The sequence below is a fragment of the Cariama cristata genome, unplaced genomic scaffold, assembly GCF_000690535.1.
Source record: "Cariama cristata isolate BGI_N322 unplaced genomic scaffold, ASM69053v1 scaffold9601, whole genome shotgun sequence".
Taxonomy (NCBI): domain Eukaryota; kingdom Metazoa; phylum Chordata; class Aves; order Cariamiformes; family Cariamidae; genus Cariama; species Cariama cristata.
In genome coordinates, this window is record NW_009599837.1 from 22,870 (window position 1) to 39,100 (window position 16,231).

At 53.6% G+C, this 16,231-nt stretch overlaps 1 protein-coding gene across 1 annotated transcript in view; it reads right to left on the bottom strand.

Annotated features, from left to right (window-relative positions):
• The window catches only part of STX1A (syntaxin 1A (brain)), a 34,134-nt gene that overhangs the window by 14,458 nt on the left and 3,445 nt on the right, over positions 1-16,231 (bottom strand). Inside the window, exons 3-4 of the mRNA XM_009709819.1 lie at positions 14,865-14,998; positions 11,173-11,246 (exon numbers count right to left, since the gene is read on the bottom strand). Of these exons, the coding sequence (XP_009708121.1) occupies positions 11,173-11,246; positions 14,865-14,998 (208 nt within the window). The remainder of the gene's footprint in view (positions 1-11,172; positions 11,247-14,864; positions 14,999-16,231) is intronic.

The window sequence follows — 16,231 nt, forward strand, 5'->3', positions numbered from 1 at the left end:
GTGGCCCGTGCAGGTGAAGCTCCCCCCTGTGTGAGCGCCCACCTGGGGTCTGACTTGCTGTCTGATCCAACTGCCAGGCTGAGCACAGCAGACAGCCCTGAAGCTGTTCCAGGAAGGTCAGGATAGAGCATCGTGTGCATCCTCCATCCAAACACTTGTAGCTCGTGAATGAGCCCTTTCCCCAGTATGGCAGAAATCAAGTTTCATAGGATCATGGACTCAAAAAGTGGTTTGGGTTGGAAGGGACCTTAAAGCCCATCCAGTCCAATCCACCCTGCCATGGGCAGGGACACCTCCCACCAGACCAGGGTGCTCACAGCCCCATCCAACCTGGCCTTGAACACTCCCAGGGATGGGGCAGCCACAGCTTCTCTGGGCAACCTCTACCACTGCCTCACCACCCTCCCCACAAAACATTTCTTCCCTGTGCCCAACCCAACTCCACCCTGGTTCAGTTTAAAACCATTGTCTTGTGCTGGGGACCCCAGAGCTGGACGCAGTGCTGCAGGGGATCTGAGGAGAGCGGAGCAGAGGGGGAGCGTCCCCTCCCTCGACCTGCTGGCCACGCTGCTGGTGATGCAGCCCAGGAGACGCTTGGCTTTCTGGCCTGCAAGCGCACATTGTCAGCTCATTTCCCATCTGTCACCCACCAGTATCCCCTGGTCCTTCTCTGCAGGGCTGTAAGCCTTCCTTTCCAAAGAAGGCAAATCTGGTGCACAAGTCTCAAGCAAAGCCAAATCTGATACTATGTTAAGCAAGACACACTCATGCACTTCTTCAACCCTGCAGCGGAAGCAACAGCACGTGACTGACGGGCCACATCTGACACATCAGCATCACTCTTGCCAGCTGGGACCAGCCAACAGTACTGCTGCAGGAGGAAGAAGGTTTTGTTACCCCATGCCTCACCCCATGGACTGCTCATGCAGCCCAACTCGGGGAGCAGGGAGCAACAGGAGACATGGAGAAAGTGGAAGGCGAAAGAAGAGGAGGCGATGGAAAAGGGACAGGAAAAGAGGATACTCAGAAAGATTGGAAAGAAGATACAGAGAAACGGATACAATGAAGAAACTCCCAATGAGTGTTCCCTTTGGGACTTTCAGAGCTGAAGCGAAGGGCTGTACCCAACCCTGCAGAGCTGGAGCAGCTCTCAAAGCCTCTGCGCAGTGGGGGATGAGTGCAACACAGCATCTCTGCAGGGTCGGACGTGGCTGGTACACACTGGAGCTCAGATGCTCCTACCAGGTGTTGGTACACCCGGAGCAGCCCCAGCCAACGCCCCCCTACCTCTAGGACACAGCACTGCAGACATCTTGAAGATATATTTGCGTTTGCTTTGCAGCTATTCTAAGCAAGTCGCAGCTCGGTATTTATGGCAGAGCCTCAGACTCAGCTCATCTTATTCCTCCTCTGCTGGCAAACCTCACACGAAAGTCCCCCCGGCAGCTTCAGCTTCAGCAGGCAGCCTCTGCTCGAGAGGTGCCTGGCCCAAAGCAAGGTCAAAACAGCTCCTGAGCATCACGGCTTGAAATCCAGCAAAGACGTGATGTGTCATCCAAGCGACTCTTCTGCCTTTTCAATATTGTTTTCCTAAAAATCCACTTCATTGTCATTCAGCTGAAAAGTATCAACATAGGCTGATCTGCAGCCAAATATAGCCTGGGTGTTGAATGACACCCCTTTCTGCTAATCAATATACCACACCATACCTCTTTTACTTAAGAAGTTATTTAACTTAGTGGTTGGTTTGTCAGATTGTTATTTCATGTTCCCACGGGCATCCCACATGTCTACAAAATGCATTTGATTTTTTGAAGGAACACGGAGTTTCATGCAAAACGGGCTGGAAAAAGCATTTTAAATGCTTTTCAATCATTAAATAAAACTACCTGAATATTCCGAGTAAATAAAAAGCATATCAAAATGTACCTTGCATTTGAAAGAAACTCATTAAACAGAGAATATTAACTAAAGTTAGGAAATGGTGGTATTTCACCTGGGGCCAGCAGCTCTTTGCTCCCCCAACGTGGGGAAAGCAGCCCAATTTGCTGAAAAAAAAAATTTCCAAAGAGCTCAGACAGCTCTGGGTACCCACAGCAGGCTTTGAACCCCCCCCCCAAGCATACACGGAAACCTGGGACCTTGGCCTGCAACGTTTTTTAATTAAGATCAAGACATTTCTGAAGTGTTCATCCCATGGGGGGGCCCAGGGAAATGCCAGCCTTCCTCCTGAGCCCGGCCGCGTTACTGCGGGGAGCAGCGAGCCCACTCCTGAGTTTCCCACCGGCTGGGTTTGTTTCAGAGTCTGAACTGGTCCAAACGAGGTGAATATTTCCATCGCATCAGCTAGATAAACCAAGCCCGAAAGCAACTACAGCAAAAGCTCTTCTGAATAACAAGAACTGAAAGTACTGACATTTGGAAAAATGGAAATAGCAGTTTTTGCTCTGTTAGGAGCTCAAAATTCGATACTTAGAGAAACACTGAAAATACCGTTGAGAAGTCTGCGAACCTACATCACTGACAACGTCTCTGGGCTGGGGATGCCCTTGGGAGCTGCAGCCCCAAAGCCCCCCATATCTTTCTGCTGCTGGGGAGCTGGCCAAGGCAGGGTGCTTTATTCAAACTGCTGCTGTGAAATGGGGACAGAGTGGTTTTAATGTAATAAATTCAGAACATGAAAACAACTTTTCCTTGGTGCAGAAGCAGCCCAGGAGCGAGGCTGCCTCTGGGATCAGTTTGCTGGGGGCTTGGGGAGTTTGGGACAGCCACTGAGGAATGGACTGGTGCTCCCATGGAGGAGACCAGCACCATCAGCTGCCCCAGCACCGCGGCCGGAGGACCAGCTCTGCCCAGTGTGCTGGGACACGTGCTCACACAATCCTCCCTGCCTTGTTGGCTCCAACACAGCCTGGCCAGCTGGCCCAGGGTAAGGCAAAGCCATTCCTATGAAAGCTCCAGGTCTGATGAGGCTCTTCTGGCTGGAGACGACAACAGCAAAGGCAGAATAAAAGTCCGTAACCTTAATGCTCAGTTACTTCTAATTTACATGTTAACAAACGAGGAATCGGCTCCTCGTTCCCCCTTTTACTCAGTGATTTGCTCACAGCAAAGTCCATACAAACGAGTGCAGCCCTTGTTGCAGAAATACCTACACACGGACCACACTTAAAGTACCAGGCGTATCTAAATCAGCTCTCCAGTTCAACTCATCCCAAATGTAGGTGGGAGCAGGACGAGGCTCTGGGGGAGCACAGACATGGTGTCCAAGCACCCAGGGAGGAGCTGGGAGAGGCAGAGCTCAACTGGAGCCGTGTGAGGGGTGTGCAGGGCAGCAGGACGGGCTGCCCCGAGGACCACAGAGCCTACGGAAGGCTGAGGAAGCTGTGGTCTCACTGCTCAGTGGGGCAGGAGCTCTAGTGCCCAGGGACATGGCAAAGGCTAAGGTTTCCATTTCTTCTTTTGTCTTCGTGATCACCAGTAAGGGTCTGTCCTTGGCCTTCCAGTGCCCTCTGAGCAGAGGCCAGTGGCATGAAACACTACCCACGGAGAGGGATGTAGACTTTGGGCAAGGTTAAGTCAACTGGAAATACACAGGTCCATGGGACCAGGTGGGATGCATCCACGTGTGCTGCTGGAGCTGGCCAATGTCACTGCAAAGGGCCAAAGATGGCGGTGATCATGGGTGGTTCCAGAGGATTGGCAAAAAAAGGCAAACATCACACATCTTCTGGGAGGAGGATCTGGAGAACCCCATAGCCTTTCCTCAGACACTGAGAAGGTCATTGAGTAAATCCTCCCATAAGGACAAGGCGGCAATTGGAAACAGCCAGCATGGATTTACTGGGGGCAAAGGGCCCCATCCTGATGGTCTTCTCCAATGAGATGACTAGCTGTGCAGATAAGAGGAGACCATGGAACGGTGCATGCCCTGAGTTTAAGGCCTTTGACACAGACTCCCACAGTATCCTTATAGTCATTTTGACAGGACATAGGTTGGATAAGGTTGGTGGAAAATTGCCTGGACTGCCAAGTTGTGATCAGCGATACAAGCCCAACCGGTGACCAGTTCCTAATGGTAAGCGCTCAGTGAGCGATGCTGGGTCTGAAAATACCATTAAACGTCTTCACCAGTAACCTGGGACAGTGGAGTGGCGTGCACTTTCAGTAGGTTTGCAGAAGACACCAAACTCGGGAGAGCGAAAGAAGACAGGGCTGGTATTCAGAGGGACCTCAACGACCTGGAGAAAGGGACTGATAGGAACCCCATGAAGCTCAAAGGCAAATGCAGCATCTGCGTTGGGGACAGGGGGCAAGTCACAGGACGGGCTGGGGGCCAACTGGCCAGAAAGCACCTAGAGCTCCCAGAGTCCCCATGGACATCAGGCTGCCCAGGAGTCAGCAGTGAAGGTAAAACTCATCGTGGGCTGGGTGAGCAGGAGGACAGGCAGTGGGGCAGGGACAAGGATTGCTCACTTCCACCTCACGCTTGTGAGACCACAACTAAAGTGTTGTGATCTGCTTGGGGCTCCCCAAAATACATCGCGTGGGAGTGAAGCCAGTTGAGGTCACCGAGGTGTTCTGGGCCGGAGCGCAGGACAAATGACGACAAGCTGAGAGAAGCAAGGTTTGGTCAGCTGAAGGTGACAAAGCTCAGGGCAATCTTATGACTGCCTACAATGACCCAGTGGGAAAATGGAGAGAAGCTACAGCCAGACTCTTCTTGGAGGTGCACAGAGGCAGGACAAGAGACGATGGACCAAGCTGAGACACAGGAAATTCCAGTTAAATGTTAAGGGGGGGAAAAATAATCATAAGGGCGGTCAAACACTGGACTGGGGCCCAGAGGACCCATGGACTGATGCCTATGGTATCTCTACCATTCCAGATACTGAGAACGCAGCTGGACAAGGCCATGAGCAACTCGATGCAGCTGGCACTGCTCTTTGGCAGGGGCTGAGATCTCCTGAGCTCCTTTCTCACCGTGTTGTGATCTCACAACAGGGGACAAACCTGGGTGCCAGATTTCTGGTTGGGCTGTTGCTTGTCCCTGGATGGCCAGAAGGGATGGCCAAGGGGAAGACCCATGCTACAAGCACAGCCAACGCCAGCTGCAATAGCTCCATTGCAACGCAGCTCCCCCACAGAGGATCTGTCCCACAGCACCAAAAATTCAAAAGCGCCCCAGTCGTGCACTGGGTACCAGGGCAAAACCAACAGGGGCAAGGGCCAGGGACGTTTGCACTCTAATGCAATGCTCCAGCTAGAAAACTGCCTTAACACAAGCTCACTCCACAGCGTTCCCCGGGTGACAGCTACAACAGTCGCATCGGTACAGCTCACCCGTCAGGCACACACAGCCCGGCAGCGCTGCTCACCAGCCCTGCCAGAGCTGTCAGTTCCTCTTACCCACAGTGCACGGTGACAAGCAAAGCCAGCAACACAATGCTAGGACATCGCCATGCTGTGCTCAGCTTACCTCCCAGCCTCCATCCCATCCCACACATGAGTGTGCAGGCTGGGCACGTGCATCGCTGGGCATGGGGTTGCAGCGTGGGGTTGGCAACCCTGGGAAGATGAACAGCCACAGGAGCCCAGAGTCGGAGACCGTCCAGGTCAGAAACCAAAGCCCCAAAGCGGAGCAGTGTGCTACATCACCCACCTCAGCCTCCCATTGCAGGGGCTCCAAGCTGCAGCCCAGAAGAGCTCCTCTCCCCTGATTACCTGCAGAGCCTAGAGAAATGCTAACCAATGCCCAAGAAAATCTTCCTTGACTCACTGGTCCATGGCTGAGAGAGGTGGGCTTGTGCAGCCTGGAGAAGTGACAGTGCCAAGGAGACCTTACTGCAGCTGTTCAATATATAAAAGGGGCTTATAAGAAAGATGGGAAAAGACTTTTGACCAGGATCTGCAGTGACAGGACAAGGGACATTGATTGGTTTTACACTGAAAGAGAGTAGGTTTAGGCTGGACATGGGGAAGAAATGTTTTATGGTGAGGGTGGTGAGGCAGTGGCAGAGGTTGCCCAGAGAAGCTGTGGCTGCCCCATCCCTGGAAGTGTTCAAGGCCAGGTTGGATGAGGCTTCAAGTAACCTGGTCTGGTGGGAGATGTCCCTGCCAATGGCAGGGGGGTGGACTGAATGATCTTTGAAGGTCCCTTCCAACCCAAACCATTCCATGACTCTGGTGGAGCAGAGCCCTGAATCCAACTCTCCCATGTGCCAGGATGATGTCCAAAAGACAGAGCTTCAACATGGAGCAAATCTAAACCCTGCTCAAATTCACAGCCCTGGGCTACACAGCACCAATGTGTGGCCACCTCTAGTTTCCTCAGACATTGCAGAAGTAAGGTCTTTGCCTGGGAAACATGGGCACACCACAGCCGACACCAGGGACAGCCACCTTCAACTGCCACCTCCCTGCCACTGCCACCACCACCTGGCACCTGCATTTGAGATGGGCAACAGCTCCTGAGGGGCAGAGCGCAGAGGACAGCAGAGTGGAAAGCCTGGTGCGGCTTTCACAGCACTGCTGTCAGCACACAGCGGTTTCTCTGGCATGGCAGAGGCAGAGGGTTTTTTTTTCTGGGAAGAGAACTCCTGACTCCCCCGACACTGCCCAGCTACAGCACAGCTCTGCCCGTGCCAGGATCCCTCCGCGAAGGGACAGGAGAACTGGTGTGCAGATGTTGTGCAGAAGATGCTGTTGCACCATCCTTTGCTTTGGTTTCGCTTTGCCCCAGCAATTCTCCTTCCCACTTGCTCTAGAGACAAGCCCTCCTCTGTCCCCAGTTTTGCAGACGACTGTTTCCCCACTGCCTCAGACCCTCACCACTTCTGCAGGGCTGGGAGGACGCTGGCCTTCGAGATGGAAGCTCGCCTCTGCAGAGGTGATCAGTTAACGTCACCGCTGTATTGATCTGGCACCGACCGCGGCATGGGAAAGCAGACTAAGCAAGTGGCTTCCCAGCCTGAAAAGGAGATAAACTACAAACACCAAAACTCCTCTGACTTCACTGCAGGGTGCTTAGAGAAAGTAGGATTTTTACTGAGCTGTATTTGTGCGCAAACCTCCTGCGAGAGCAGCAGATCCATGCCTGGATCCCCACCCTAGGGTGCTGAAGAGCAACACTGGCAGCTCCCATTGCCTTTATCAGTTTAATGGTTCGCTAAAACACATTGTTTGCTGCAGAACAAGGCCTTGCTTCTCTGCTCTGAGGCACCTTGTTTTCATCCACGTCTTCCCATACAACCAGCGAGGACAAGGCACTGTTGCTCACCCTACAGCGATGCAGATCCACTGAGTCTTGCTGGGTGCTCTCTCACCAAAGAATCACCAGAAGGTTGGCCAACTCTGCATGGTGGGGCAGAAGACAAAGCTTTAGCCCAGAGAAGACTGATTTTAAGAAGTTGCCATGATGAGACATCCGTGACAGGCTCATAGCCCTGCACCAACCATGCAGCCATTCCATGGGTGCCCTGGACCCAACGTGCATGCCCACAACATGGCCCCTCGCAACGCAGATGATTTGCCTGGCCACCACAGGGTGACTCCCACTGGGAAGATGTCTCCAGCCTGGCTGAGCTCTCACCACACAAGCCCATGGCCAAGACAGGACGGGCAAGGCTGCTTAAAATATAGACATGAACCAAAGAAGCTCAGCAACAGAGTGCTGCAACTGAGCTAGCAAAGCTCAGCATGAGACTGCGCTGAACAGGAAGGCTATTTATTCAATACAAATAAATTTAAAATAAAGCTGGTTTCACTCCCTCCTGGATTCACTCATTTTCTCATGCCCCAAACTCACATGCACCACAAGACGTACGACCAGTGGCACTTATGTGTGCCAGGTCCTACAGGTCCCCCTCAGCTCCTGGGCTCTTTGCTACTGGTGGTCACAGAGGGCTTTGAAAGTTGCCAGCAACACTGATCTTCCACCCCATTGACCTGTCCTGCCTCAGGGTCATTAGGTAGCACAGCTGATTTACAATGACGGAATGATTTCAATTGCACGGGACCTTCAGAGGACCTCTCACTGCCTGTCCTGGAGTAAGCTGCCCAACGGTTTTCCACCCTAAGCCTTCTTAGAAGCTGTATGTATCCATGCTGGCATCTCAATGACCTTTTGGGTTAGGTGCCATCAACCCATGCCAGTCTGGTATCCCTTCTCCTGCCATTCCCTCTGCTGCTTCCACGTGTACACTTCCGTACAATTTATCTAACTCTTTCTTATCTCTCCCTACAGGAGACACATGGGACATGTATGAGCAGCGGTCCCCAGACTCACTGCTTCTGCAGGACAAAGTGAGGGGACAAAGAAGTGCTTGTGCCATTTCCCAAGGCCTTTTCAACATTTCAACAAGACCTCTGTAGCAAGGACCAAGCAAATGAATACAGAGAACAGTCCAGAGAATCACCAACCACGCATGGCAAGTTGGAGACGAGGGGGTCTGTGGGCTGAGCAGGCACCTGGGGTCACCCAAGCATGATCCCCCCACAACAGCCTGACATGTGGTGGTTTGCAGGAGAGAAGTGACTCTTTCAGCCTACACATGAGCCAGTAGCTTTAGAGTCCAGGTAGCTGTAGAGGGGGTAGTGCTAAAGTCAGATCTCATGGCAGGGTACAGCAGCACCCAGGAGCCGGCCATGCCTTAGGCACCCAAGTGTCTGTGGCCTGATCCTGCCATCAGGCCCTGATCACCCTTGTACAGCAGGGACAGGTTCGCCCATCCTCCACATGGGTCAGCTGGAGCATCACCCCGGTGCCCCCAAAGGCAGCAGTACCCCAGCGCAAGAGGAAGGGAGAAGCCAGGTCACACCCCACACTTGAGAAGGTCCCCATGGACACACTTCCCCACCGTGCCCATGGCCTGGGCCGACACCACAATGCCAACACCGAGCAGACACAACACCTCTCTAGAAAGGCCTTGTAGGGAGCTGCTCCATCGAGGGCCATATGCAGATGATGGGGGAAGCTCTCAAACAGTTCATGCAATCAAGCTTCTGACTTTCATTCCGGCAGATGGAGGATCCGAAGCCGAAAAACATCCTGTTCTTTCACAATCACCTCCCCACGAGAATTAACCCACATTTTCAGCCCATTACTGAGTAGTATGGCCAAATTATACCATCTCTAACCAAAACACTTGTTTGCTTTGTACGCTTTTTCTGAAGACGAGTAAGCTCCTCTGTCTGGTGCCATTCCATCAAGCTAAACTAGCTCAGCTTTTACAGCTCACGTCATAGCTGACAATGGATGGACTCAATTAAAAAACGCCATAGTCACACAACACAAGATGCCAACCCAGCACAAATTCACTCTTTTGGATCCACTTTCCTCTAAAGCCTGGAGTTAAGGACATGTTTGTGGGTGCAGTGCCGGGTGCCACCTACCCTCTTGTGCGTGGTGCAAGCAGAGTACGGCAGGTCCGGTCAGCATGAAGTCTTGCATACGTGCTGGGGCCAAGGTGCCACCATGTGCCTATGCCTGATCCAGATAAATCTGCACTGCTGGCTGATCCACAGAGGCCACTAGAGCCACGGCCGTGGTCTCTCCTGCCTCCATCCCGACATGCTCTGCAATCCCGGCATGTCCAAGACAATTGCATAGCTCTGACTTCAGAAAATCAGTAAAAGCACGTCCTATTTTCACAAAGTACATACTATTTAGGAATTCAGGCCCTAGTTTCAAAAGCAGCTGGAGACCATGGGTAACCTCATCTTATCAGACCTCAGGTCATCAGCAGTCAAATACTTCTGAGCTGACCCGAGACCTGTGAAGTTTCCGCAGCCTGTATGAGGGGTGTATGACGCTCAGTCATCTCCCCTGTCGCCAGCTCCCCCTCAGCGTCCTTTCCCTCAGCGCTCCCCGGGCACTTTGCACTGCCTTCCTGTGTCGTGCCTGCCTGCCGCTTCCCCAAGGAAATTTTCTTTTGGCACTTTCTGCCAAGTTGTTGGCCTTGCCACGACCCCATGGACTGCGCTGTCTGCTGGTCTTCCCAAAGTCTTCTCACTAGCACAGACATCAGAGAGACAGTGATGACCTGTCCTCACCTTCCAGCTGCCTCAGGCCGGGACCCGAGTAGGGCCCAGCAGGGATGTCTGCAGCAATCAGACTTTGCCACTGCAAGCAGCTGCTCCTGAGAGAGAAAAGCCTCTCTACAAGACACTCCAACACTTCTTTCATCAAATATTTCTAAGCTATTTCTTGACTTTGGGCAGGTGGGAGGGGAGTTACTCAGAACTGTAGGATAATTCAGCTGGAAGGCACTTGAGGAGGTCATCTAGCCCAACCTCCAGCTCAAAGCAGGGTCGGTGACTTCCAGTTTCTACTGCATGCTATTGGACCCATGGACAAGCCCCATGTCCCTCAACCCCTATCTGCTGTAGAGCCAACATGCTCCACCTCGCCTTGGCTGCAGACAGAAGCGCGAGCAGCACAACCGTTCAACACAACTGAGCATAACGCAGCCTCGGGACCACCCCAGGCAGTTTCACAGGAACAAGAAGAAGAGTTGTGTCAGCCCTTCAAAAGTCTAAGGTTTCCTGGACTGCGAAGCCACATTGATGAGGGGCAACCACAGCCCCAACAGGGAAGAACATTTCCAGCAGGCTGCAGGCCTGCACAGTACTCTCTGAAAGACCACCCGCCTTCTTAGATTAAGTGAAATTTTAGGTGTTACCCAGCTGCATCGGTAAGCCTTGGTCTCATTCATGAGCTTGCTTCAAGCATCTTTCCAGGCACTGCAGAAACACACAGAAACCTCAGGTTTCTGAACACACTGCAGGCAAACGTTCTCCCCCCAAAGCCGGCACTTCAAAGGGTATTTTTGCTCCAGTTAAAATCACCGTTAGGAAGACGCTTAACATGGATGTGTAGAAACCCACCTGCCTGTTCGTCCACGCAGACGCCCAGACTTGCAGACAAGGACGGAGCCGACACACACTGCCCTCCCCTCCACAGCTCCCTCTGTATGTACTTAATGTCACGGGTCTTTCAGGCTGGCTTTTTTGCTGCTCTATTTGGAAAAGGGCTGCGTTACTTTGCCCACCAGCACCTGACTGCCCTAAAGCCAAGCACAGCCCTCCTCTCCCATCACCTCCTGGGATCCCTCAACTGCCTCCAGCCGCTTCCCGACCTCCCCTTCCTGCTGCCACAGGGCAGAGACTTACCTGAGTTTTCCTTATCCGCAGGTCAGCAGATGACCTGTTCAATCCTTCCTCTTGTTCAATACTCTGCTCGATACCTGGTGGGGGTAGAAGGACATGGATTATTTCATGCTGTTTAGAGAAGGAAAAGCGATTGTTTGGCAAAGGGACTGTAAAAAACTGAAGCCTGCGAATCAAGGAGCATCTGGCACGGAGCAGTCTCCAGCTCCTGATTCCAGCACACGATTTAGCCTGGACTGGAAACAAAGCCCCATTTCATTACTTCAAAGCACTTAGTGCCTGGCCACCGGCCGAGACTTGGTGCTGTTGAAGGCAGCACCCGTCACCCCCAGGCTGGTAAGCGAGGATTTCAATATAAAAATTGATGTAACGCTTGGGTCTGATCTCTGTACTTTCCGGTATTCAAACAAAATGGAGTGCCATTCTCCCCCTGCTAGGCAGGAGGAGGAAACCCAGAGCTAAAATGTCTCTGCAAAATGCCGAAGCTCAAGACTTCTCCAGGGGCCCTAAAAATAGTAGGGCTGCCAGCTGCCCGACCTCGCACAGGGAGGACCCACCAGGCTGGCGAGAGTGTGCTTCATCTTGCGGAGCAGCCCTCTGCAGCAAAGCAGAGATTTGCCCTTTTTATTATGCTTGGTGGTGCAATGAAGTGAGGTGAATTCCTCACTTGCTCAAAGACCATAAATCACAGCAGGGAGGAGTGCTGCCCTGCTCAGCATCCCCCCGTGGTTTGGGCAGGGAGAGGGCACAGGGTTGCAGGGCAGGAGGTCTGGCACAGAGCAAGGCAGTACAAATCTGCTCCTCAAGGCCAGCTCAGGACATGCTAATTCAAAAACTTAAATTCAGGGACTTAAAAAGCCTGCAAGAAAGCTCCCATCAGCAGGCTGGCCCACCGTGCAGAGATACACATCTCCATGTAGACCACCAGGTGTGAGCTGGTGGCATCCCTTGAATTTGGCTGAAGACCCCATTCCCAATGCACATGTCCCACAGCTTTCTGAGCCCGGCTGTTCCCAACACCGTCTACCCTGGAGCAGGTCCCACAAGCCCAGCATGGAGCAGGTTCCTCTTGCAACAGGAGCTCCCCGTTCCCTGGAGCTGCCCAGTGGTTCCCCATCACCATCCAGCACAGCGGAGCAGAGCACAGGACACCCCCACCACCGTGGGCATCCCCATTTCTGCTGCGTGCTGGTTAGCACAGGTGACCCCACAGTACCACCTTGCAGAGAGCAGCACCGCTGTAAGGAAGATTGTGAGCCTGGAGAAGCCTTCACAATGCTGGCAGAGGGTGTCCAACAGCGCAGCACGCTCCGGGCAAGTGCTGGAGAACATCAGCACAAATTCTGCACTCCCCCCAGTTCTCTCCTGGAACAAGCGTCTGCACCTAGAGCTTATCTGAAAGGTCTCGTCCCACACAGCCAGACGGTCACGGCACTTCTCCTGTGCACCCCCCCGCCTGCGAGCACACTGACTGCTGCCTGCCCAGCATATTTCATCAGCAATTGGTCTTCCTCCACACTTGTCATAAACCATTCCCCATTCCCAAGGAACAGTATTGGCAAACATTGTGCATTTACAATAATTAATATAAGTCACATTTTCCCAAGAAGCTGGTAATTAGAATTAGACACTGCATGAGCAATGTCTGTCCTAAAGAAGTCAATTTGTTATCAGCAGATGGTGTTTTGAATCAGGCCTGACTGTTTTCTTTCATTGATCATGCTGGCCATGAGGTGATGTGGGACAAAGCACAAGGACTAATCACCTGTTGCTCCAGGTAAATACGATACCAGTGAGTCTTTTCTGGAAGAAGGAATCTGAAATTGGAGCCTGTCCTGCAATCCTTCAGGCTCTCAAAGCCCCTTAAAAAACATGGAACAAAACACCTATGGAAAAGGATTTTTGTTTCGCACAGGCTAAACCCTGTTCCCACCTGGACACCAGGGATCCCAGTAAGGCCAGGGGGGCTCTGGCCCATCGGAAGGAATCCCCTGGTCTATGAAACGGGTAAGTTGGCCCCTAGTTTTCCTCCTGGGTCTAGCTGAGATCACATGTCAGGAGTACAGAGAGCAGCAAGGGGACAACAGAGGTACAAGTCTCCTTCTGGCATACACATGGGCCATGGTCACACCAGTGGTGATGAACCTAACAGCTCCAGCCATATCTAAGTCCTCCACGACTGCGGGGCTCCCACGAAACCCTGGGATTAGGGAGAACGCTGCTGCCATGGGGGAAGTGCCAGCTCTTCTGCCGCCCTTCAGACAAGGCCAGGTGTCCTGCAACAACCTCAACCAAATCCTACGCTGATACCCAAGACCACTGCAGGAAAATCTGAGCCGTGCCGAGGTAATCTGCCTCTTGCCTCAAGATGCTGCTGTCCTCACTGACCCACTGAATCCTCTGAGGTCCAATCTTGGGCTTTTGGGCTTGTCCAAGTGCTCCAGCACAACCCCAGCCATCAACGGCCTGACAGTTGTGTTGTTCTCACTCCCCGCTTGTCCAAGAGATTGATTGACTCTTCGGACGGCAGAAAGTAATGGTCACATTTGCCGCGCATTGCCTAAGGTGAACGCACACCAAGACCATGGAGCGTGCTGATGAGACAGGATAACCTTCCCCAATCCCAATGGCCCCTTTCTTTCCCATCACCTGCCCCACAGAGCCCATGTATGGGGGCAGTGGTGCCTCCTGCCCGTCCTGGCTACGCTGCTAGTGTGGCTGGGATGGGCAGGAGGCATGGCTGCCTTGGCCAGAGCCACTAGCAATGCAGCTTGCACTGGGGATGGGAAAGCAAGACCAGGCTGGCAGGAGCAGGACACAGGCGGTGAGAAGCACAAGAACTGTGCCAGCACACTGCCAGAGAGCCGGCAGCACCGCCTGGCCCGGCTGGAGCCACACAGGGAAGAGGAACCATGGGTATCCGGATGGGACCCCTCGGTGCTGCACCTGCCTAGGCTGCCTGTGACAACCTGGCTCACCTGGGAAGACCCAGCTCTTCTTGAAGGCTGGCAAGTCCCACAACAGCACCCTTTCAACAACTCAGCCCTGGCAACCCAAACCTTTGGCCATGCTGCGGGTTTGTTCAGAGCCAGGGCTCACTAGGAGAGCCCAACACCTGCAAGTTGGCGCTTGAGGGGCACAGGACTCGCTCACAGCCCATCAGGTGCTCGTGGCCTCGTTCCCTCACCTCCATCGTGGGAACAGGGCACAAGGGGGCAAATTAACAAAGGGCAAATAAAAGCAGCTAGAGGATGTTAGGGGGAGGGAAGGTGACGCCCATCCCCGTGTGATCCCTGCAAAGCAATGGCAGATGCCACTCCTGGCTGTCCCTTTCCCCTGCTCCACGACCCCTCCCAGCACCAGCTCAGGTGGCCAGAGGATGCACAGACGGGGTTGGGCTGTGCGTCTGTAACCGGCCCTCTCCTATCTAAAGCAAACCACCCTAAACCTGTCTTGACATGAGTCAAACACCAGCTGCTGCTGGCACAGGATTGAGATGACAGCCAAGGTCTCACAGCATTTCAGGTCATGGGGGATGAGTGGGAATTGCTGAGCGGTGAGGGCATGGAGCAAGACCCAGGGCAGCAATGCTCCCTGCCTGCTGCATCCCCAGCCCAGGATGGGGGATGCCTGGGGCTGCAGGGCAGGAACGCAGCAGGCAGAGCCCCACAGCAGCACCGCTGGCTCATACTCACTCTTTAGCTTGGAGCGCACTTTATTTGCCGTCTTCTTTATGTCAGACATCAACTCTTCCAGCTCCTCCTTCGTTTCTGGGGAGAAAGAAAAGAAAAGACACGGATGTGTCGGAGACACTGTTAAAATCTGCTGCCTGGTCCCATAGCATGTGGAGACCAGAGTTGTGAGCATTCCCACCTCCAGACTGGGAGCACTTCCACCCCACGCACCCCGCTGGACTCTCTTCATAGTCCTGAGCCTGGAAATAACCCTGTTGCCGCCGGGCAAGCAGGGAGCCAGGCAGCCGTTCGGCAGGACCACCTGCCTACGCAGCCCTAACCAGCCCCATGCCCAGCGCTCTGCCGAAAGTGGAAGGGAAAGGATACACAACCCACAGTGCTGGCTCCTGGAGTGGAAAGAAAACCACTGCTGGACACCAAAAACCTTCTGCTCCCCAAGGGCTGATCTTCCCAGGCCCCTGCCACACCAGCCAGCCCTCCTCAGGGCATTACGGAAGGTCGTGTCTTCCACCAGCACCCCCGGACTAACAGCCAGTCCGTGTGTGTTCGCTCCCCAGCCTGAATTTGCTGCTTTTGGCAGAAACGCAGGGGCTGAAGCACCAGAACCCCCTGCCAAGTCCCACGGCCCACATCTCGGGAATGACTGAGCAGTGGCAGGAGGGTGTAAAGCAATTCTCATATTTCAACGGGCAAGGGCACAGGAGTCACAAATAAAACCAAGTAAGGGCAAGTCCCATCCGCCCTGTCCCCATGGGCAGGCCACGCGTGTCTGTGCGACCTGCATGCGGCTCCCACCGGGAGAAGAGCCCTGCCGAGCATGGAGCCCATCGGTGAGTCTCAGCGTCTCCCCAGGGCCACCTCTCCAAGACTTCGAGGGCTTTTACAAGAGTCTCCTGGGCTGCCAGGACTATTGACTCAGCTAGAGCGAGGAGGAAACTACAACATAGGACACACTTGAGAGAAGTAAATCAGCTGGGGAAGTTGCGAGCCCTGCCTGACCGATGGGATCTGGCACAGGGCTAGCTGCCCTCACTCCCATGTGCAAACGGCAGGAATCGGCTTTGAGCTCACCACCACTGAGAGCACAACCATTGCAACATCTCCGGGAACTCGTGCCTTGTAGGACTTTTCTCTGCATTGCAGCACCATCTCCAAGCCACAAGCTGTGCTCAGCAAACCCAGATCAGAGTGAAGATCCTTGATCAGCCCTGCAGAGAAGGACTGGGGGATACTGGTGGGTGACAGATGGGACATAACCCGGCCATGTGCGCTGGCAGCCCAGAAAGCCAAGCGTCTCCTGGGCTGCATCACCAGCAGCGTGGCCAGCAGGTCGAGGGCAGGGACGCTCCCCCCCTGCTCCGCTCTGC